This window comes from Neodiprion fabricii, chromosome 7, assembly GCF_021155785.1.
Source record: "Neodiprion fabricii isolate iyNeoFabr1 chromosome 7, iyNeoFabr1.1, whole genome shotgun sequence".
Classification (NCBI taxonomy): Eukaryota; Metazoa; Arthropoda; class Insecta; order Hymenoptera; family Diprionidae; genus Neodiprion; species Neodiprion fabricii.
Genome location: NC_060245.1, coordinates 2695603 through 2718734, shown reverse-complemented (window position 1 = coordinate 2718734; position 23132 = coordinate 2695603). Strand labels below are relative to the sequence as shown.

The 23132-nt window shown below is 35.8% G+C and overlaps 1 protein-coding gene across 2 annotated transcripts in view; it reads left to right on the top strand.

The window, feature by feature from the left end:
- Window positions 1-10567: 10567 nt before the first annotated feature.
- Window positions 10568-23132, top strand: part of LOC124186350 (hemicentin-1-like) — a 90154-nt gene continuing 77589 nt past the window's right edge. The window contains exon 1 of one of the 2 annotated variants that reach the window (XM_046577977.1): window positions 10568-12150. In XM_046577977.1, coding sequence (XP_046433933.1) covers window positions 12051-12150 — 100 coding nt within the window. In that variant the 5' untranslated portion in view covers window positions 10568-12050. The remainder of the gene's footprint in view (window positions 12151-23132) is intronic. The other variant, XM_046577976.1, reaches the window with a different exon arrangement.

Below are 23132 nucleotides of genomic sequence, written 5' to 3'. Positions count from 1 at the left end.
ACACGAGCTGTTTTTTTTTTTTTCGAAAAAATTCAGGGGGTTGTTTCGGAGTTGGAACAATTGCAGAAACAATTTTGAACAAAGTGAAAAATTGTGAGGGTCGGGTGTTGGTTCGGTTCGCATGGAATTCCCCATACATATTATGCTTCGTACTTATTATTTCGTGAATCCAAGATTAGAATCGCAGCGTTGCCTCGTTCGCCGGTTGGAACCAGCTGCCGAACACTGATACGTGTATAAACATCCCATTCGCGTTAACGGGTATCAAGAGAGAAAGAGAGAGAAAGTGAAAGAAGGAAGGTGACAGAAGGGAATTTAAGAATATACCGAACGTACAGTCCAGCATAAGAATTAAGTAGAGAAAAATATACAACGAAAGTTCGAAAATGCAACCGAAGTTCATTGGGTCGAATTTAATTTGAACAGTGTTCCTTTCGAACGGAAAAAATGTCAAGAAACTATAAATTTTAAGTACTGTCAAAGCAGAATTATCGTTGATTGCTGAAATCTGGGGGGCAAATCATAAATATAATGAAAAAATAGCATCGTTCAAACGATTTTAACGAACTAAGGCTCGTTTTGATCGTAAATGAATTCTTTAAAAATTAACAAAGTCGTATTTTCTTGTTTACTTACCAGTTGATGAAAAAATACTCCACAATTAGCGAAAATCTAATTCGACTCTCCCGAGAAAAAAAGTTCAACGAACTCACCGAAGTACAACGATTTTTAATCAAGAGAATTTTCAATCGGTTAGTCAATTTGTACATTTCAATCAATTTAAGGGTATATAAAATATACATATTCATGTATATTATACACGTAGTTGTACAATGTACATGGATGAACGCACACCGCGAAAGGATTCGAACCCTAATTCCGCTTTCTAATTATCTGATTATTATCGTCGCACACACGGATGCGGTAGAGTTAGCCGCTCTGGGCCGGTACAAATTTTTTATCATCTTGTTAATCAACGAGCTTTATTATATATTGGTCGGTTAATAGCGACAATCCCGATAGTTAATAGGATGTAGTAGAATTTTAAGGACGAAAGTTTGTTCGACTTCCGTTATTATACCTGTATATATATATACATACGTATCTATAGTTGAGCTGGTATTCGAATTTCGGTTCAAGAGTGAAAGAAACAGTTGAATTTACATCTGAAATGTAGGATAAAAAGAGAAAAGATTCTCAATGATTATTGTGAATTTGAATTTGAAATTTGCTTGATGAAATTAATTTTACAGGAGATGAAAAATCAAAATTGACGAAATTTAAATCAATAATTTTGAGAAAAAAAATTTTGGAGAATGTGGTTAGGTGTACTTTGAAATGAATTCTATTTTCTATTGAACCTTTGTTCTTTTTCTTGAAATTTATGCATCCAGCTTGAAATTTTTTTTTCGGCTTGTCGTGGCCCACATATGAAAAACAAATTTATGAAAATCTTCAATTTCCGATGAAAATGTTATCCGTTGTGTAAGCTCATTTTAATTTTGTAAGATTTTTCGACTATTAAAACCTACGCGTGATGAGGATAAGAATAAAGAAAATTGAACAAAAATAATATGAATAAGGACACGGAAATTGTACAAATCATATGGATAATGGTACGGAAAATCCTGCGAATAATAAGGATAAGGATAAGGAAGAAAGAGGAAAGAATATGACAAGGTGGTTTCTGCAAGCACCTCGAGAGATCGCAAGACTTGATATGATTCTGCAGTTTCGTAAAGTTTAACTGCGGTTTTGCGGTTTATCGGCCCGCAACTTGTTCTTTTCATCGAAGGATCGTGATAATTATACGCCGAATGATTATTGGGAAATGACTAGGAAATATTGCGCGATCTGTTAACACAAGATATAGCTGTTCCACAATTCTCGACTCTTTGATCTCCGATGTAATATAACGAAGGCGATCGAATTACCGCGAACGAAATCATGTCACAACTCTAACTGTATTATTAATTTATATATAACGAACTTGTCGCAAAGGCTCTGCTGCGAAGTTTATTTGGTTGATTTAATGAAGTTTAAAAAAAACGGGGGCGGGGGGGTCAGGAAAAATTTGGGAAGTAAATTTGCCTCACCGAGAAGAGGACGAAGTAAAGGATTTAATCGTATTCTGGAAATTTAGATTTTATAAGGAAAATGTATCATATTTTAAAAATTTTTATTTCCGGTTACCGCTCCTTAATTATTTTCATTTTTTACCACGATCGAAAAATATTATATATATATTTAAAATATATGTATAAAAATATAAGTTCTAGGTAGAAAATGAAAATTAGTTTTATAGCTGTTAACGGAAAGTCTAGTATTCGTTACTATTCTTTCTCATTACGATCACTCTTGCTATATTTTCTTGCAACTGTTGCGAAAATTTAATGCTTGCGCAAGAATAAATTGACGTTGAAACCTTGTTTGATTAAAAAAGTAGAGTAAACTTCAGAAACTGATTTTGCGTTGCAATAACCAAAAAAGGATCGACAATAGCGCAAAATGATTAGGCGTACCTCGTTTTTCGTAATCCCAACAATATTCAAATAGTTTTTTTTAACGATACCTGTTTTACTGAATTTTTCTAGTTACTGTAACAAATAAAATTTTCCTCAGTGTGTTTTCACGAAACTTGCAATTTTTTTTTTCCTCTCGTAACAAACGCAAATGAAATAAAACATTCCATCGTCTTCCGCACGTCGTGAGAATCCGAAACCGATGATCTTGTATATCTCGAGGCATGCATCCAGATGTAACGAGGATGGGTGTATATTATATTTGTGTCGAGCGGGGCGAGCAGAGTATTAAGAAAATTTATAATCGTCGGTAGGCAGATCGGGCTCCTTAAATTATACAAATCCACCGTATAATACATGGGATAATAAAAAAGCAGTATACGTATACACGCGTATATTTACAGCCTCTCTGTACGTCCGTCATCAAAGACTTTGACTTTTGGGGGGGGGGGGGGGGGGGGGGGGGGGAGCGAGAGTAGCAGCGGACGATGTTTTCAAAGTATGAGAGGTGAATTTCACCCATAAAAGAAAGTACGATCCGATCGTGAAACTGTACGACGCAAAGTAGCTACGTAGAGACACTCGAGTAATTCGATTCGAGTAAGAAGGAATGAAGAAAGAAAAAAAAAAAAAAAATGTAATTAAACGAAAGACGAAGCGCCTCAAATGTAAATCGAACCACCCTTATTTCATTCTTTTAATCTTTTTCATATTCTTTTCTTTTTCCCGATATTCGATATTTATCAACAATTCACAAGTAATTTTCCATCGCCAGGCATTCGTGAGAAGATGGATGATCAGTTCTGATTTTTAGAAAATGAAAAACGTACGAAATCGTGATTATTATAATAAAATTAATATTTCTACGAATACACATTTTTTAACTCTATATATATCTCGATGTCGAATTTTTGGGAAACAAAATTTATGTAACTCAATCAACGATCAATTTTCTATCATACATGTTGTGCAATTACAAATTGTTAATTGTACAACATGTATGATAGAAAATTAATCGTTGATTGAGTTACATAAATTTTGCTCTCCAAAAATTAAACATCGAAACTATGTTGTATTTTCGCGGATCATCCAAATAGATTCGTACTTTAACGTTCAGTTAGTGAGAAAAAAAAAAGGAAAAAAAATAGATCCGAATCAAAAGAAAATATCGCGAGAGACTTGTCAAAATTATTATTAATATAATAATAATAATAATAACAATAATATTAATAATAATAATAACTATAACAATGATAATGATAATAACGTATGCTGCGTAAAATCACGGTGTGTAAAGGCATATGTGGTCAGCAAAATTTAAAACGGAGAATATGACCCAATATTGCATGCGAGATCTTTCAAATATAATTTCACGACATTGAGTTAGTATAATGTATATGTATATATTTATATATGAATACACTTGCGTGTGTACTTTAATATTAGCAATTGGACACGGTGAATGAAATTCGTGATATAAATACATACATATTGCATACATATGTTTACAATATATATATATATATATATATATAAGTGTGTGGACATGTATGTATATACGTTACGTACATTCGATAACTGAGTTTCACCCAAAGCTGCAGGCTCGAGACGCAATTAAGTTTTCACGCACGATTTTGAGCAATCAATCGATCGATGCCCCACCAAATTGCCCAAGAAAAAAATACATATATATATATTATAGATATATACGTATGTACGCGATGCAACGTTATAATATATTGATTGCGTCAAGATGACCAGGTTTTATCTGTTTTATATAATATTCTAGCGTTCTGATTTTTCGTTTATTCAAATTATTGAGCTATTATTTCCTCCCTCTTTCTTGTTTCTCTGCTCCATCTTTTCAATAATTTAAATCAGCTTTACTCGATATTTTTTTTCAACTTTTGTAACCGCCGTTCGATTTTTCCTCGTTCATCTATCGTTCTTTCGACTGTAGACGTTTTTCTTTTCATTTTTTCTTTCGACGATTGGGAAAAAAAAAAAAAAATTAAGCATTATCTTGTAACACTTTGATACACTTTACCACTATTATTACTACTATTACTACTACTAATACTCTTCTCCGGTTATTTAATCGATAAATTATCGAAACGTGGGTCAGAAATTCGACATTTGATGAGCAATCCCGTGAGCTGAATCACGCATGATGTTGTTAACCATACGTAACCGGCATGTATGTATATAAGTTAGAAATTTACATGCCTCATACTAATGCAACGCACACTCGCGCACATGTACAGAAAACCGCGTAGGCATGCATAATTAAAGGGCTCACGCGTCAAGGGTCGACGGTAAAGAGAGATAAATTGTAAAACGTGACGGAGATGCCGCATCAACCGGGAGGTCGAAACATATTTATTTATAGGTATATAAATCTATGCGTACGTATAATCTGTGTGAAATAACGTGGGGATAATAATGATAACAACAACAATGATAATAATGAATCATTGCATCGACGTAGCTGACGTTGAGCATTTGCCGAATCTCTGACAGACTGGAAAAAAAAAAGAAGTTTGAAAATTGAAAATTGAAACTAAAAATCAACTGAACTGAGCTTCGTTATGTATATTTTTATTAATCGTTATCGTCGAATCACTTTATTGACCAATAAGTGAATATATCGAATTTTCAAATGGTGATAAAGGTAAAGGTACTTTGTAAATAAATGTAAAGGTGTGCAACAATCTGTGATACATGATATTTAATTTTTAGTCTTTAAAAGAGGCTGATGGAGCAGGATTAAATGACTTTAAAAACCGTTCGTGATAGTCGAGAGAGGAATAAAAAATAAAATAAAATAAGAAACAAAACAATTTAGTTTGAAAAGTATTTGTCACGTAAAAACTTTTGTCGTAACTCGTCGATTACATTGCAGCAGATCGCATAATAAGTTTGCGAAATATTTGCGAAAAATTTTTTTCAATATAGATAAAATCATAATTGCAAATGAGAATTAAAAAAAGCTTTAAGTGCCGTTGTTGGAAAAAAAACATGTTCTTTTATTCAAATAACACTATCGGTACCTTCATACTTTGTGAAAAAAAGACAAAATAAATAAGATTTTCGTTGACAAAAAAGAAGACTTACAGCCTTTTTTAATTATCCTCTTCAATTTAAGCCTGTAACGAAAAGTTGACCGTAATTTTATTCAGCACGCGACTTCGCCGATACGTACAAAGTAGATGGGTATAATCTATATAAACATATACGTGGGCACATGTATGTATGCATACGTACATAACATACACGGGCATAAGTCAGGAAATCATGTACGAGCTATAAATTTCTCTATTGGGTAGCAAAACGCCCCCACGGGTGATAAAATGGAGAGGGATCGAGCTGCTGTGGCTGCCTGAAACTCGAAACTCCCCGTTTTTCCAGGCTTTTCCCATTTTCAGATTGAATTGTGGATATTAACTAAAAATTCATCAGGCCGAAATAACGCCAACGCAAGCACAACGTTCTATCTCTCTCTCTCTCTCTCTCTCTCTGCACATGTATTATATACATAAACGCGTACATACATATATAATCAATTTATATCCACTGATAGACGTTGAAGCTGTTTTTTTAGTTTATTACAATTTTTTTTTTTCTCTTCTTTAATGCCGCACTGAATTTCGCGTAATTCGTTATCCAGTATATTATCACTGTTTTCTGTCTGCACGGTTTTTTGCAGTCAATTCTTTTTTGTCCAGGGATTAAGTTTACTGTTATTTCTAGTTCTCTGTCGAATGTTGAAAAAGACGGTCAGAATAAAAGAAAAACATTTTCGAATAAAAACAGAAATTGACGTATTATTGAGTAGCACTTTTTGACATTTTACGCGCACGTTAAAAATAGTAAAAAGAAATCGCTTTATCAACTTTCCTTACGATTAGATTCGACTAGGTATTCAAATTCCGTGACACTGGAAGAACATTAATTATAAAAACAATTAAATATCGTATTTTCACTCCTGTACAAAATTGTAGTCCAATATCAGGGCGGATTTTCCTCCTCCAAGGGTGAAATATTAAAAAAAAAAATTGCGTCAAAATCGATGAGAGCCATTTGAAAACGTCTCACCCTCTATACAACGCGAATTACACGGCATAAAGCCACGTTTGGAATCGTGCGGCCGGTTGGCAGCAACAGTTCGTGTGGCGTACAAAAGCTTTGCACGAGGTTTATGTATGTACAAAACCTAATAAAGTTCACCGAAGCGAAAGAGAATCGACTGTTTTCGAAGAGCTGTTCTTTTCCAAGTTTGTTTGTGCTTATTTTTATTTTATTTTATTTTTTTTTTTCACTCCCCTTCGTTGTTCGTTTTTACTCGAACTTATTCTTCCCTTTTTCCCTTTCGGCGCTTACTTACTCTGTTCTACTTTCCGAGCTTTTTTGCGTGGCCGACTAACTCTGGGTACAATACGGATGCAGTATCGACGATGGATGGATTGACGGTTGTATGTAAATTTCCCGACTTCTCTTTTTCCGAAAAAAGAAGACACGCTGCTCGGATTGATCCCCAGAAATTCCGCCACCATGATCCGGGCGTCCGTCTCTTGCTGAAATTTTATCAGGCCAGCCTGATGACCCAGCAGACCGTGATCAGGTTGAGCAGCTCTGAGTAAGCTCAGATCAGGCAAACTCTTTTACGGTCACCTCATCTGTAGATATATACCTACAGATATCAGTTGATGATCAGATAACACAGGTCTTGATATTTATTAGATGATAAAAAATGTGTATGTCGTATATAAATATCGAGAGACATTCGATGCAGATATTAGAAAATGGAGGTCTGAAGACATAAGGGCGAGGGGATGAAAGCACAAAGGTTATGATCGATGCGAGCCTGTATTAAACAATATTTATCACATGCAACATATGAGACCCCGTTATCGTAAAAGGGATGAAGAAAATGAAAAAGCGAAACGGCAAGGTTACATGTACGGAGGGGTAAAGAAAAGTCCGAAAGCTTCCATCGCCGAGCTGTTCGGCGCGTAGGGAAAAGTGGATGGTGGGTTATATAAGCCGGTGTAATTTGATTGGAATGTCGTATAATCTCCGAATGGGGAAGGCGGCGTCGAGATGGTGAAGGAGGGGAGGAAAGCTACCTGAAAATCCTTATTGAAAATGAAACGGGAGTGCCGGAGGGACGGGAGATGTTCCCGCTTGCACTGCGGCCTGCGGAAATCTCTGGATATGTGCGGAGAACCGCCGGGAAAACTTAAGAGGCTTACGAAACTGGTGAGAGGAGAGGGAAGGTTCAGGATTACAGGATCTCCTTCCGCATCCACACCCATTACGGTTTCCTCGTTACGAGATCACGAATAATTCGAGTCGCCTAATAACGAGCGGACTTATAACGAGCGGCAATATAACGAGAGATGGCTTCAATTGCAGAGAAAATATATTTATTGAAAAGGTTCACATTTTGGTTCTAATGCAGAATTTTTTATCAAGTGCTGAACGGTTGGAACGGCCTTATAACGAGCGGCAATATATCGAGAGACGTCTGTCAACGGTCCGAACGTGTTATTGAGAAAGGATACGATACTTTTATTTGCTTAGGAAGTAAAAAAGTTGTAGGAATTATGCGTCAAAAGTCGAATAGCTGGAGTGGCCTTACAACGAGCGGACTTATAACAAGAGATAACAATGGTTGAATAGAAAATCATATATCCTGAGAGCGTATATTCGCATTTGCTGAAAGAACGATGCGGTTCATGCTGAATAGTTTGAACAGCCTTATAACAAGCGGACTTATAGCGAGAGCCAGTTACAGAAGAATAAAAATTTGTTACAAGATTGTACATCGCAATTCGTTGAGAAAAAAAAAATTGAGAACAGGGAGAAACGCGTTTCGTGTCTCATTAAAAACGGATACAACGTGTTATTCGAAATCTTTTGCAGGAGTCGTACAACAATTTGCTCGATAATTATAATAGTTGCTATTTTTCAATAACGGGTTCTCGTTTAATCTTCCAATTTGCGAGTGCGCCTGTAATGCCACCACCGCAGTGTTTCTGCCATTTATACCCTACCTGCAGATGAAAACCGTTCGCTTTGAAGATCGACGGACCGCAGGTTACTAATCGTCAAAGCGTAAACGGGTAAAATAGAAATGAGGATATTGCAATCGCTCGCTATCTATTACTGTACACTGGGGACGGTTCAATTTCGAGTACCAATTTGACAATCTTTGTCTCAGTTCCGTCATCCGTCTGCACAAATACAGAGGTGGAGACTAATTGGAAAATTCCAATGGTTTTATTGAAACTGTACACACGTGTCCCTCTGTTCATTTCGCTGTTGCCCTTCCTTCTTCAAAGGGTGGAAATAATGACGGATCAAACGTTTTTCAAATTTTTTTCTTTTTCGCCTTTTTTTCTTCACTCATGTTCTCATTTTCTTGTATCCTAATTGGACGGAATACCGAATTTTGCCTACCGTATCAATTCTAGGTTATGTTCACTTCTTTCGTACAATTTCACAGAAATCATGTCAAGCGAAAGAGATGTGAAATAATGAACAGCGACGTTTTAGAAAAATTCCTTGGAATCAAAAACATTGAATTCGAACGTAACGTGTGCAATTCGTTAAAATTTCAAACCTATTTCCGAGTATATCGAACCAGTTTGCTTTCTCTCATCTTCTTGCTTCAACAATAAAGTCTACTTTATTTTCAAACATTTTTGATACCCTGTTACCGAATTTCCAGAAACGCGATTTTGATCGCGTCTTGTAACTTGTATAATCTCCGATGCCTGAGAATTTTCGGTCGAGGCAAAGATCCGCAGGTTTGATAACCGGAAGACGGACAAGGCTGCAAAGCGGCGAGTTCCTTCCCCGATATCCTCGCTCTCTCTCTCTCTCTCTCTCTCTTCAGTTACACCGTGCCAAACCACGGTCCGAAAATTTATCCTAAACGGAACCCGAAACTTCCAGGAGTCATGAACCCTGGCGTATTATCAAACCTGAAGATCTTTAGGGATCGATGTCTGACTTCCTGGCTTAATCCTTAAGCTTCCCCCATCAACGTTTCCTCGCTGATGTCCAGTTCCCTCTCTCTCTTCTTTGCTTCATTTTTTCTCTTTCTTTTGTACTTATCAGCGCGTTTGTGGTTATTGTGAAACCGTAACGCTTATTTTGATCAACGTAATACAGTAATACGATGTGGACAATTTAAAAAGAAATGTATTATTCACTGGTAGCATTCACTGGTTGAACAGGGTCAAATGCTCGTTTTTTATTCTATATTCAATACTATTCGATCACATCACTTTTAAATAACAATAACAACGACAACGGAATATGATATATCCTGTAATATAAAAATTTAGTTTTTCAAAAACGGTGACACTGGATCCAAAAATTTATTCCCAAGGTATTTCACCTATCATGTGGATGTTCAATCGACACGCTAGACTGCAAGCAGGTTCGGAATCCGGTAAATTTCGGATAACAATTGAAAAATGTTGGTTTTCAAAAACCATTTCACCAGATCCAAAAACCTACCCCCAGGATATTTTACCTATCATGCGGGTATTCAATCGACACGCTAAACTGCAAGTAGGCTCGGCATCCGGCAAATTTTGGTCAACAATTGCAAAACGTTGGTTTTCAAAAACCATTTCACCAGATCCAAAAACCTATCCTCAGGATATTTTACCTATCGTGTGGGTATTCAATCGACACGTTAGACTGCAAACAGGCTCGGAATCCGATCAAACTTCAGATCGACCGAAGCGTATTCAAGAAAGAGGCGATCGAAGGACGATCGGTTGCAGATCGCACGCTGGCCGGTTACCTGAGAGGAGGGACGCGGCGGATGATTAACCGTAGAGGCTAGTAAATCGTAGGTAAGGAAAATACGCCCTGGGGGGGTCCAGCCTGCATCGGCGAGGGGCGTGCGATGATTGCCGAGGTTGGCCGACGCGGCGGCGTTTACTAGAGAGAGAGAGAGCCGCGGCGGCGGGCGTCGGGCGTCGGAAGGCGCAACACGGCGCGAACCGTCGCCGCGGATTTCAATGGCTTCAGTACCGAGCCGTGCCGGGTCAGGACTCGACGTGGACGTATATCCTCCTCCTCCTCTCATTCAACCGCTGCGTCGCTCGTCGTGCGTGATATGCGCCGGAACGTTTGCCCGGAAAATTATTGCGCAATTTTCAAATCGACGGTACACATTTCGTTCAATATTGTTTGTTAACAAATTACCAGAATTTTTTCAAATACCAATATAAGCAAATAAAAAAAAAATGTATAATTCTACTGCAAAAATTTTGATGTTTTTTTCTTAAATTTCGCTGATTCTTTTGGCGTTGAAAATTAATATTCCGTGTGTGTGATAACGATTGTTATAATAAATAAACAACAGATACGTAGAATCGGTGGAAATTATCGATCGTATTGTCAATCAATGATAATTAACGCTAATTACTGATCAATCAATTAACTAATTGTCATGAACCTTACACAAGTGAACGCACATTTTAATAAATTTTCGGCCAAGTTACGCAAGATGTGTTGAACGTATATTTTTATACCTGTTAAAAATTGTGAATAATTGAAGAAGATTTGACCCTCCGTTTCTCCATAGATAATATAAATATAGTAAATAATCTTTATAAAATGTATCATTGACTTTAAACTAAAACGGGTGAATATATATAATCGGTATCCAGTGTGCAGTGTAATTTTTTTTCGACTTTACACGCAATGTGTGAAAGAATATCGTTTTCAGTTTTTTTCGAAAAAATCTCATTCGGTGAACGAGATAATTATTCTTCGTATACTTGATAAAATAATTCACTGACCGAAACAATTTTTAACGTACCAACCGTCAAGTGTAAAAAATACATAATATATTTGAAAACGAAACAACGATAAAAAAAAATAATGGAACCTACCAACAAGGGCGTGAATTTTGGATACTCCTTGAAGTAAAGAAACTGTGATTCAGGAAGTTTGAAAGGCTCCGGAAACCCGAGAGAAAAGACGCAACTTGAAAAGCCCGTATATATTTTTCCGATAAGAGGGTAAATACCAGACAGAAACAAAATGGCATACCGGGGACGGAAGGTAGGAAAGTTTTGAAACATCGAGCAGCGCTGCGGGGAGTTGGATGTGCGAATATATCGCGTACAGTGGCGGGGTGCAGGAGCGGAGCGAATCTGCGGCGGCATCAAGGGATGAGAGATGGGCAATTGGTGAATTGCGAACGAATTCGACCAACAGGTGCGCGAGCGAAAAACGACGACGATAGTGCGGGAGTAATGGTTGATTAGACAAGGCGGGCGGTTATGACGATCGCTGATTAGCCGAGTGCTGCTGCAGGGGGTGAAGGTGAACGAATAGTGATGGGTGCGGGTGGTGGTTGAGTGACGTAGGGTCGGTGTTGAACGGGGCTCGACGAGAATAACGAGAATAGATTGAGAAAGTTAAAAAAATAAATAAATAAATAAAACAACAACAAGGATACGAAAATTAGGAGCAGCTAATAACAAAGGAGGGAAAATGTGGTGGTGCGTAATTGGTACGACGATTATCCTGGTGTTAAGATCTACCGAGGTTTACCCCCAGCTTGATGATATATTGTCGGATCTGGATAAGCCGAGTAAGTTGTATATTACGGTGATTATTATCTCGCTTATGCGGGCATGGGTCGATCTGTCCGTGAATGTTCGTTCGAGTTCGTTTACAAATGTATGAGAGGAAACTATTCGCGTCCCACTTGCGGTGACTGGGTGAAAATCTTTGGATTCGGATTCGACGGCGTATTGTCGTTACGACGGCTACAGACTATTGCAATCGTGATTCATGCCCTCGAGGTGAGATTGATTAATGGAAACTTCGAGAATGTCATCCGTCTGCGGTATACCTACGTTAACGGAAGTAAAAACGGTCCGCCATTGTGGAAAGTAGATTTTTTTGTTTTGTTTTCACATTCACTCGTCATTCGAATGATTTTTTATTTTTTTTTTTTCGAAACTTGATGTACCTTGATTGATTTTTTTGTCATATTTTTCAAGCCGTTGAACGTGATTTTCAGAAATATTTACTGGCAGTTTATGATATCGACTAAATCTAAATTGTATTCAAACGAGATTTCACGGAGGATTCGACGAGACTTTATTAAGTTTAACCGTATATTCTAATGCTTTAGAATTCAATCGATACTCGATCAGATTATACTTTTTAAATATATTTTGAGGATATTTGACTGAATTACAAACACATTTTATCAAATTTTATTTGAATGCAACGCAGCCTCGATCCAATTTCGCTCGAATATAATAAAATACGATTGACAACGAATGAATCGTGATAATAATATTCGACTGAATTTTGTTTAAATACGACCGAACCTTGACCGAATTTTAACGCAATACGAACAAATACGACCACCTCGTATTAATATTTGACCGAATTTAGTTCAAATATGACTTAGCCTCGACGAAAATTTTCTTCAATACGATGAAATACCACCGAATGTATACATCAGAATCAATCGAATTTGTCCGAATCATTGCTCGAATCCCCCAGAAAATTATTCAAACCCCGTGTGAATTAGCTTATCCTGATATATGTATATATCACACCGTGAAAACTGAAATCTTTGAGAAATTCGCATCGATTCGAAGATGCTGTGCAGCTTACTAGAAATAATTTTTTAAGTTTCGACTTTTTCGAAAATACGAACAGACATTTTTTTCACACATTAGTGAAACGTAATGGAACCGGGATAATTCTCGGATAACTGGCTATCCTGATCACAAATGCGACTCGAGCACGAGAGCTGGAGGAATGAACAACTGTGTTCAACCACACACACACACACACACACGTGTCGGTGATAATTGCCCCGTATAACACCTTATTCGCTGAAGTATAATAACATACGTGTTCGCCAAGAGGTGCAGTGTGCAGCGGTATAATTGCCTCCAGCGTAAGCTTTGCTCCTCCTTGTGTCGAGCCGTTACTACTTGCAAGCCATGCTACTCCCTGAACGTTGCCGCATGCATGCAGAGCTGCTCATGTTGGTACCTAGTCTACCTACCCACTCAATTTTTACCCCTTATCGCAGACTCTGGTATATAACAATTTATTCGCAATACACGTCTGTATGTATATATATATGTATATATGTATATAATACATACATCTTACCCCTGCCTAGCTTCGCGCTACGTACGTGACGTTTAACTTAATGTACAACGAGTTAATTGCCTCGCCGTTATCGTGCATAACCTCGCACGCGTAATGCCACGAAATTAACCCTAGCTTTCAAATCTTTGACAAGTCGTGACAAAATCTTGTAATACGACATTTTCAAATTGAATTTTTCAGTATATTTTCCAGTTTGCGATCGTCACTATTTTTCTTTATTTTTATTTTTACTTCCTCTCTTTCAATTCTTATGTACTCTATGCTTTCAAAACTCTCTCGATAAATATCATCTCTAGCTAAAATGTTGTTGTACGACATTTTCAAATTGAATTTTTCAATACATTTTCCAGTCTCTGATCGTCACTATTTTTCTTTATTTTTATTTCTTCTTCCTCTCTTTCAATTCTTACGTACTCCATGTTTTCAAAACTCTCTCGAGAAATTTTTGATACCGCTAAAATCTTGTAATACGATATTTTGAAATTGAATTTTTCAGTACACTTTTCAGTCTCTAATCGTTGCTACTTTTTTTTGTTTCTTTTTTTTGTTTCACCCTTTTCAATTCTTGAGTATACTCTATGTTTTGTCAAATCTCTCGATAAACTTCTGCTCTCGCTTATTAATTTCCTCGTTCCTTACATCGCAAGTTTTTCATATGTCATTGGAATATTTCCATCTCTGCCATCAAATTTTCCATATTTCTCTGCCTTGCGTGATTTCTCGCTTTCCATACCGAATTTTATTATTCTCTCTCGTTAAGCTTCCACTCCTCGGATTCTTTCGGGAAATAATTCAAACAACTCGTCGCGATGTACCGATTTCTTTGGTCAGGATTTGGAAACGTCTATTAAGCTGATAGAACTAAACGATCACAATCAAAAAAAAAAAGAAAAAAGAAACTGCATCGCTTCACTTTTTTTTTATCCCGATTGTGATCATCCGGTTGCGTGGGCTCAACCTGATACCTGGTTTTTAATGCACACGTGTGTTACATTTTCCGAGTTTAATATCGAGGCTCTTTTCTCATGCGGCATTATGACCGAGGAGCCCCAAAATGTCGCGTCGACAAGCTGAAAGGCTGCGGGTGCGTACCTCCGGAAGAAATTTACGATTACTCTTGAACCTTTTCCTCCGATCCCAACCCTCATTGATCACGTTCGCAGCCACCTTCGCCAGCCCTGAAACCCACCCCTTTACAGACGACAACGCGTTGGAGGAAGTCGACTATTAATTGCTCGTTAACGCGTCTGCATCGGATGGGAGAGGACCAAAAATTACATGCAATGCTTGATCCTTGTATGATTTCGCTTCATTTTCTACTTATTCTCACTCGATACGAAATTACAAACATTCATAGAATCGACACAATGACTGTTTTAGTCATTCCTTTGTTTATATGTTTGAAAATTTTTAAAACTGTAAACAAAGCAACCAAGAAAATCGGTCTTAATAATTGAGTTTCAAAATTGAAGAAGGATGAAAATTAGACTGATTGATTCTAGATTCTAGATAAATTTTAATCATGTAATTCGCAGAACACTGTTTTTTTTTCTTTCTGTCCACGTAAGAAGCCATCGAATTTTTCAGAAATCACAAATTCTATCTCTCATTGAATTGAATCGCATGGATTTTAATTAAATTATTGATGAATTTAATACGTAAGGAAAAATCAAACAAGATAATATACCAGATACTCTATTTATCAACTTTTTGTCTTTTCTTACGGTTATTCGATATTCTCGTTAAATTTTTCGTCAAAACTGCTTCAGCTGTATCGTACAAGAAAGAGATGTTATTATTCGTCTCGTACGTGATTCCGTGACGAAATTTTTTATTTTTCATTTCTCGTCTTGTTCCTCAACGTTGAGAAATAATAAATTCGGAGCACGATCTACAAAAACCCGAAAACGACAATGACGAAGAATAATGAAAGCTGTTCGGTTATCATATTTTAATGTTCATAAAATTCGTAATGCAAAGAATATATATGTATGTATGTATATCATATTGTCTATACATGTACAAACGTTTCAACAAATCAGAAATTACGTGATCCTGAATCTTTTATCGCGGCGGGCATTTTTATAACGTAAGAAGAGCAAGAGAGAGTGAGAGAGAGAGAGAGAGAGAGAAAGAAACAAATAAATAAATAGTAAGAATTAAGAAAATATCATCAATCTCATTTGAATTATCTTTCCATTTATTTATTGTTTTATTTTGAAATTATTATTATTATTTTTCCTCTTCTTTTACTCGGTAATTTTCTTACCTTACTTTTATTTTTACTCATCCGTATATAATCATAAGTTTTGTGAATTTTTTTTTTTTTCTCTCTCTCTTTCCGCCCTTTTATTTTCCATCTCATTTTGTTGATTAAAGAAAAAAAGCGAAAAGAGAAGAGAAAAAGGCGAGATTCATCCATCTTGAATGCAGGCAGGAGTTTAATGGAGACACTCGGGGCTCCTTTGCTACTTCAGCAGTAGGAACTCACAAGAGAGAGAGAGACAGAGAAAGTTTGAACGAGTTTGGGTAAACGTTAAATGCTGTTACATAAAGACCCTTTAGATTTTTATCGTTCTTCTTTGTCTTTCCGGTCCGTTGTAGTAAGTACGTGTATACTTCTTTTTTTTTCCTTACTCTCTATTCTTTTTCCCAATCTTCACTCTTCTCTCCTAACGCACTTCAAACGATCCGACCATAAGCGAAGGTGCTTTTATTCATATTACGCAGCTTGATTTTTTAACATTGCGTTTTGAAGCAAAACATATGGAAAATTTTACACAGTGGTATAAAAAATTTCAACAATTAAATAATGCTGTTGTAATTTTTGTAGAAATAAAATTTTGCGAATTACTTTTATCGTGGTTAATCGTTAGTTTCTCTTTATTCAAATGTCGAACCGATTTTATAACAAAAAAATATTAAAATTATAAATATACGAACTGCAAACGATCGATCGATAGATAGATAGATCGAACGATGTATCATCGACTGTCGGTTTAATTGCTGCGCAGCGCGGATTGCTGATCAAGATTTATCTAAGAAGTTTAAATCATGCATGTGTCCGTACATATATACTTATATATGTTCTTGTTTCGTAATATAACAATTTGTTCCAATGTTTTCTTTTATTTAGTTATTTTTCTTTGTCTACTCTTCATTTCACTTTTCTTATTGCAATACTCGAACGATCAAGAACAACTGTTTTCGAGAGGATCTCGAGTTGTGAGTAATTATTATTATACAAATTGAAGAAACGAACGATCAACGAATCGTATTTTACATACAAAAAAACGTACGCAGATAGGATGTCTATGATATTCATACGTTTATGAGGCATTCCATGTCAAACCAACGGTTCAAATCATCAGCCTGATCCTCTGGGATTCTGATGACCAATGGATTTCTTATTTTATAATTTTTTGGTTTGTTTCGGTCAAAAATAATACCAATAATTTAGCGAAATTTTTTCGCCCATTTGTAAAAGCACTGGCGACCTCGTGAACTGAGGAAATATTTTTGACATGAAGATGGAGGGTTGATTCATGTCGTTTCAACCCCCTCCCCCCCTCTCTCTCTCTCTCTATCTTTTGGCATCAGCTTTTCTCGTTGCCAAAATCACTTATAGGTTTAAACCGCTCAGATGCTTTTCTTCGGGAAAAATAACTTTCCCTGTACTCATTTTTATTTGTACTTTTTTGCGGACAAGTTTACAAAGGGCAGTGAGTTTCGTCTTGAGACGGTTTTGGATAGAGGACAGAACCATGACCCGTTGTCACGCGGTTTATTTTCTCTAACCCCGCCGGCTAAAGTAGAATAAAGAAAGGAAGACGAATCAGAAAGAGAATAGAATAAGACGGAATGCAGAGAATGAAAAGCGGGAAGAAGGACAAAAAGGAAAAAGGTGATCGCCGCGCGTTTACTTTCGCGGACCGTTATTAGAAACGTGTTTCGATTTCGTAAAAAACGTTATCTTTTATTCCATATATATATATATGATATATATAATATATATAATATATATATATTTATTTATACGTTACGCCGTACATTTTTATCTCGTTATTCCCACTTTAAGCTACGACACGTTTCTACCATCTCCTCTCCCTCAATTCTTTCCGTTCGACGTTGTTGTTTCAAATCCAAAAGAAAGCAGACAAAGATTTTTCTCTCTCGTGAACAGTTTGTAAATTTTGTCGATGTCAGGAGAGGAAAAAAAAATAAATAAATGTCGTCGAAGTCAATCCTGAGTTTTTGCTTTTACGTTGACGGATTTTTAAAAAAATCTCGAAGTATCTGTTAGTTAGACGAGTTTATCAGCCGTTTTGAAATATAGAAGTAATAGAACTCTTTTCTAGTTGTTTTTTTTTTTTTTTTGCACGATGTATGCAAATATCGTCGTGTAATAAAAATACAATTTTCGAAAGAAATGACTTTGAAATGAAGAAATGAAGAAATGGTTTTCCGCACTTGACGAATTTAGTTTTCATTCCTAGTTGAAAATTTGATTCCTTTCACTTTTATCTCTTTTGTTCCATTTAAATCAACTTTTTTGTATACAGATATATATGTATATAAGAGAAGCAAAAAAAAACGAAAACAGGTCTGAAGGTACATTTAGGAAAAATGATCTTTTCGAAATTTCAGTATTGTCCAAAATTTATTAAACTGTAATAAAACGTTGCGTTCTAATATTTCGAAAATTGCAGATTACAATTTTTTTTATTTTATTTATTTTTTTCTATTTTCAAATCGCGTGTTTAATACGTAAGATAAATTGAAATTCGGGAGTAATATTTTATCGGAATTGTATGAAAACAACGGAGAGAAAGGAGAAGGGGATTTAAAAGCTCCATTTTCGTTTATCCACGAGATACACGAAAGCAGATCCTTTTGTCGAATTCGAGTCAAAGCCGAGGCTGGTGATACCGATCCTCTGTATAATCCGACACATGCGAAAGCACGCAAAAAGTTAATCAACTTGCAGTCGAGGGTCGGAAAAATTCGGAGGCAGAAAGTCTGAGAAAAAAATCACCTGTTCGTTTGCCGAGACGTCGCGTCGTCTTCTGGCTAAGAAATTCGTTTTCCCTTCCCTTCTTTTTTTCTTATACCTCTCTCTTTTATTAATCCTGTTTCATTCAAGATGCGCGGTCAGCGAGTAGTTTTATCGTTGAATAATTGAACTATCATCATATGGATGCAAAAAAGTTTACTCGTTTCCACGGAATTTATAAAATTATTTTGATCGTTGATTTGAGGGTGAGAAAAAACAAAAAAAATCTAAGTATAAAATTATTGATAACTTATGGACTGAAATGTGTTCAAAATTTTGATTAGATTTTAAATTTTGTATAACGAGAGAATATATTTTTACGATTTAAGTCGATATCTAATTATAAACCTTCGTGTTAATTTGAGCAAATATATGTATATGTATATATTTTTTTCCATCTTCTCATTGTTATTTATCATATCGTATACTCGTTAAATATTTTTGCGATTCTCGTTCGTCGCGGCGGGATAATTAACGAAGAACGAGTTCTTTAAAACCGGATCGCAGCAGCGATCGCGTATCTTCGCGAGATGAGAATATATAAATAAGCGATAAAAAATTTTTTAACGCGAGATTAAGGCCGAGGTTTGAGAACGAGAAATTGATGTTTTTCTCGCATTTAGAACGACGATTTCAAACACCATCACAAATCTACGCGTCTTTGCTTGTATACAATTTAATCGCGATTCGTTTCTTTTCCCAATCAACATTTTCCCTATGTTTCGAAAAAAATTCAATATGTATTTCATAATATTTTACTTATTTTAAATTTCAGCGTTAAATAAAGCATGTACTTCATTTATCACTCATTGTCAGTTTGTAGCCTTGGGGTTTTTTGTTTTTCTTTTATACTCGTTCAAGACAGAAGACGACGATGAAAATAAATTTCAACGATGCTGCACGATATTGAAAGAGTATCGTATTAACCTTTATTCGTACGTTGGGTTATTTTATAATAGGGTGCAAAATGAATGGAGGATGAAAAAAAAAACCACCGAATCACGATCCGTGTCTCCGTTTTACCGGGCAACGTATTCATTCGTTTATTTATCTGCTTATTTTTTTTTTTTTTTTTTCACAGTTTTGTTGCCTTTCCTTTTTACGTATTATATTCTATACATTTTTATTTATTTATTTTTTTCTTCTTACGTTTCAACTCAGTATTTGTTATACATTTCAATTTTACGTAAATATTGTATATTGTCAGGCGTGGAGAGGTAGAAGGGAAGCAAAAAAAATAAATAATAATAATAATAATAATAAAATGAAGGGAAAATGAAAACCAGTATCAGCCTGAAGCAGCGCCAACCAATTACGTAATTTGCCTTGTCGCTGCTGCTTTCCTTCTTCCGTTTTCATTATTTTATTTTATTTTTTCGATATTTCTCTCTTTCTCTCTCTCTCTCTCTCTCTCTCTCTCTCTCTCTCTCTCTCTTTCTCTCTCTCTCTCTCTCTCTCTTGTCCAATTTGTTTCTCATACTTCAATCGGGCCCCCCGGTTCATTAATTGACTCGTGATATAATAATTATGGAGGTCAAAGTGCGGAATAAAATTGCCGTTGTATAAGAAAATTGTAACCAGAGGAAGAAGGAAAAAAGATATAACAGAGAAATCGAAAAATTTGGTAAAAAAACAAAAAAAAAAAAACGCTTATTTCCAATTTTAATCAATGTATAATATTATTTGTAGGAATTTTATTGATACCGTCAGATATTAATTGTTTTCCAGTTTCTCAGCAACTTTTTTATAACCGGTTTTTCAAAAGCGTGAATCTCAACAACGAATAGAAAGAGTTTTCATACTTTCAAACGCGAAATGAAAAGCTCGATATTCCAGTTCGAAGCAAAATAAAGTCTTTGGAAATCGGTAAACGCGTTTCATTTTCATTTTCCGACTAATTGTCTCCACGTGTTTCCATCGTTTCGATTGTAAATCGATGTAAAAAATTTTCCTACGTCGGGTCCGAGTAAAATCATCGAAAAACTTTAGGAGATGAAGTACGAGAAGAAAAAAAAATAATAATATTGAAAAAATGGCAAAAAAAAAATAAATAAATAAATAAATAAATACCGTCATACGCAGGAATTACGCGCTGTAAGAGTATGGTACATATAATATATATGTATAATAATAAGGCGAGGCATATGCCCGACGGCTAATTACTCTAGTAAGTATAATACCTGAATCTACAAATTAATACGTAGAGGAATGCAGTGAGCATATATTAATGTAATACACGATCCGCGCCTCAATATATGAGGTATGCCATGCCAACTGAGAGGACATTTTCCCCTCTCGCCGCCAATTTGCTTCATTATTTTTTATACGATTCTACAACCTGAAGAAAGCTCTCACTATTTTTTTTTAGATTTTTCCTCCCAACCATTCTTTTTTAAAAAATGTTACAAATTCTTTTACGGTCCTAAAAAAAACGCCATTTTTTATTTTTTCCACAAATTCACATAATTTCTGGGTTCCAAAACAAACATTTTGAGCCATAGATCAGGGTGGGGAATTGATTTTTTGTATTTTTTAAATATTATTTTGTAGGAATAATTTTTCTTATTTTGTACGTATAGAAAACATATGTTATGTTTGTAACATTTTTTAAAAAATAATGGTTTGGGACGAAAAATCTGAAAAAAATGGCGAGTGCTTTTTTTAGGTTCTAGAATCGTATAAAAAATAATGAAGCAAATTGGCGGGGGTCAGGGAAAATGTCCTCTCAATTGGCACGGAATACCTCATACGTATGTATACGTATAAGATTATAGTTATACGAATACACGAAAACCAAACTCCGCAAAGTATAAGTAATACTTGAGCAATATGATATGCAGGGTGAGTGAGATGAGGAGGAGGAGGAGGAGGCAGGAAGGCCTTAAACTTAAACTCAAACTCCGCGTTTACGTTTACGTTTACGTTTACGTTTACGTTTACGTTTACGTTTACATTTACCTCTCTGTGTACAGAGACACGGAAGGTATCAGGCACACTGTCCGAAAATCCACTTACCTTGCATTAGCCGTTAATCCCAAGTCGCGCACCGAATTCCGCCGCCGACAAAGTGACCCTGCAGGTGCCTTCGTAATCCTCTCTCTCTCTCTCTCTCTTCTTAACTCAACTTCCTCTCATTTTTACCGTTTTTTCCCCCCTCCTCCGTTTCGTCTTATTTTTCATCTTACCAAGTATTCGTTTCACTTTTTTTTTTTATTTTAAACCATTTTAATGGGTTTTTTTTTTTTCTTCTTCTACTTTCATTACACTTGTATTACATCTTACAACGTACGAACACAAAGTTTCAGGTATCTTATTTCAATGTAACGAAATCTAATTGCAACTTCAATTTCACACTTCGATTAACAGATCGTACGGGGAAAATCTATGTGATATTTTAAAACGATTAGATCTGAGCGTACGGTTTGTGAAAAAAAAAACAAAGCTACGTACTCGTAAAATGTTGAGAATAAAATTATATGAATTTTTTTATCGAAAAAAACAGACGTTAAACGTGAATTTGTGCTTCTTTATATATATATATACATATATATATACGTGAAATGCAATTTGCAAAAATCTTTTACCAGATACGAGTGTATGAGGCATTCCAAGTTAACTTAGTAAACGGTTCACTATGATAGTTCTCAATTTTTTTGAAGGATTTTTCCTACGTCAGTAAGACCCATCTCAAACACACGATCCAAATTGATTTTTATCAACGTGAAAGGAAAGAAGTTTTCTCATTTTCTGTTTTTCGTATCATTCTTTGCACTTCACGCGGAAGAAAATCATAACTCAAAACAGCATTGGAGGATAAAATTTTGAATAAAATAAAAAATCGGTGACTAAATCGTAGACGCGTTACGTACCTATGAACAATAATAATAATAATAATAATAATAACGATAATATTATATTTCGCACAGGTAAGAAAATAACAAAAAAAAAAAAACTGTTTCATAAATTGTATAAAACGATTTGACGACCGCGTTACTGAATTGGCGTGGAATGTCCCGGATATTACACAAATTGCTTGTACCGTAACAACGACCAGCCGTTGCATTGCACTCGTTTCACGTCAACATTCATTCGCGTGTATAATAAGATTCTGATTTGTAACGTAGGTACGACGTATAAGATATGGACGTATATAATACGTACGTGTATATATGTATACATTATATATATATATATTATACACGTATGTACGTATATATGCATATAACTCGACCTCAGTAACCGATCCGGCCGCATTGCATTCACTTGAAGGACAAGGTGCCAGTCACTCGAGTGATCACGTACCGTGACGAAAAAACAATGATACTCGTTATATCGAGCCTAGGTATGCAAGTGTGCGTACCTTGTATCTATGCTCT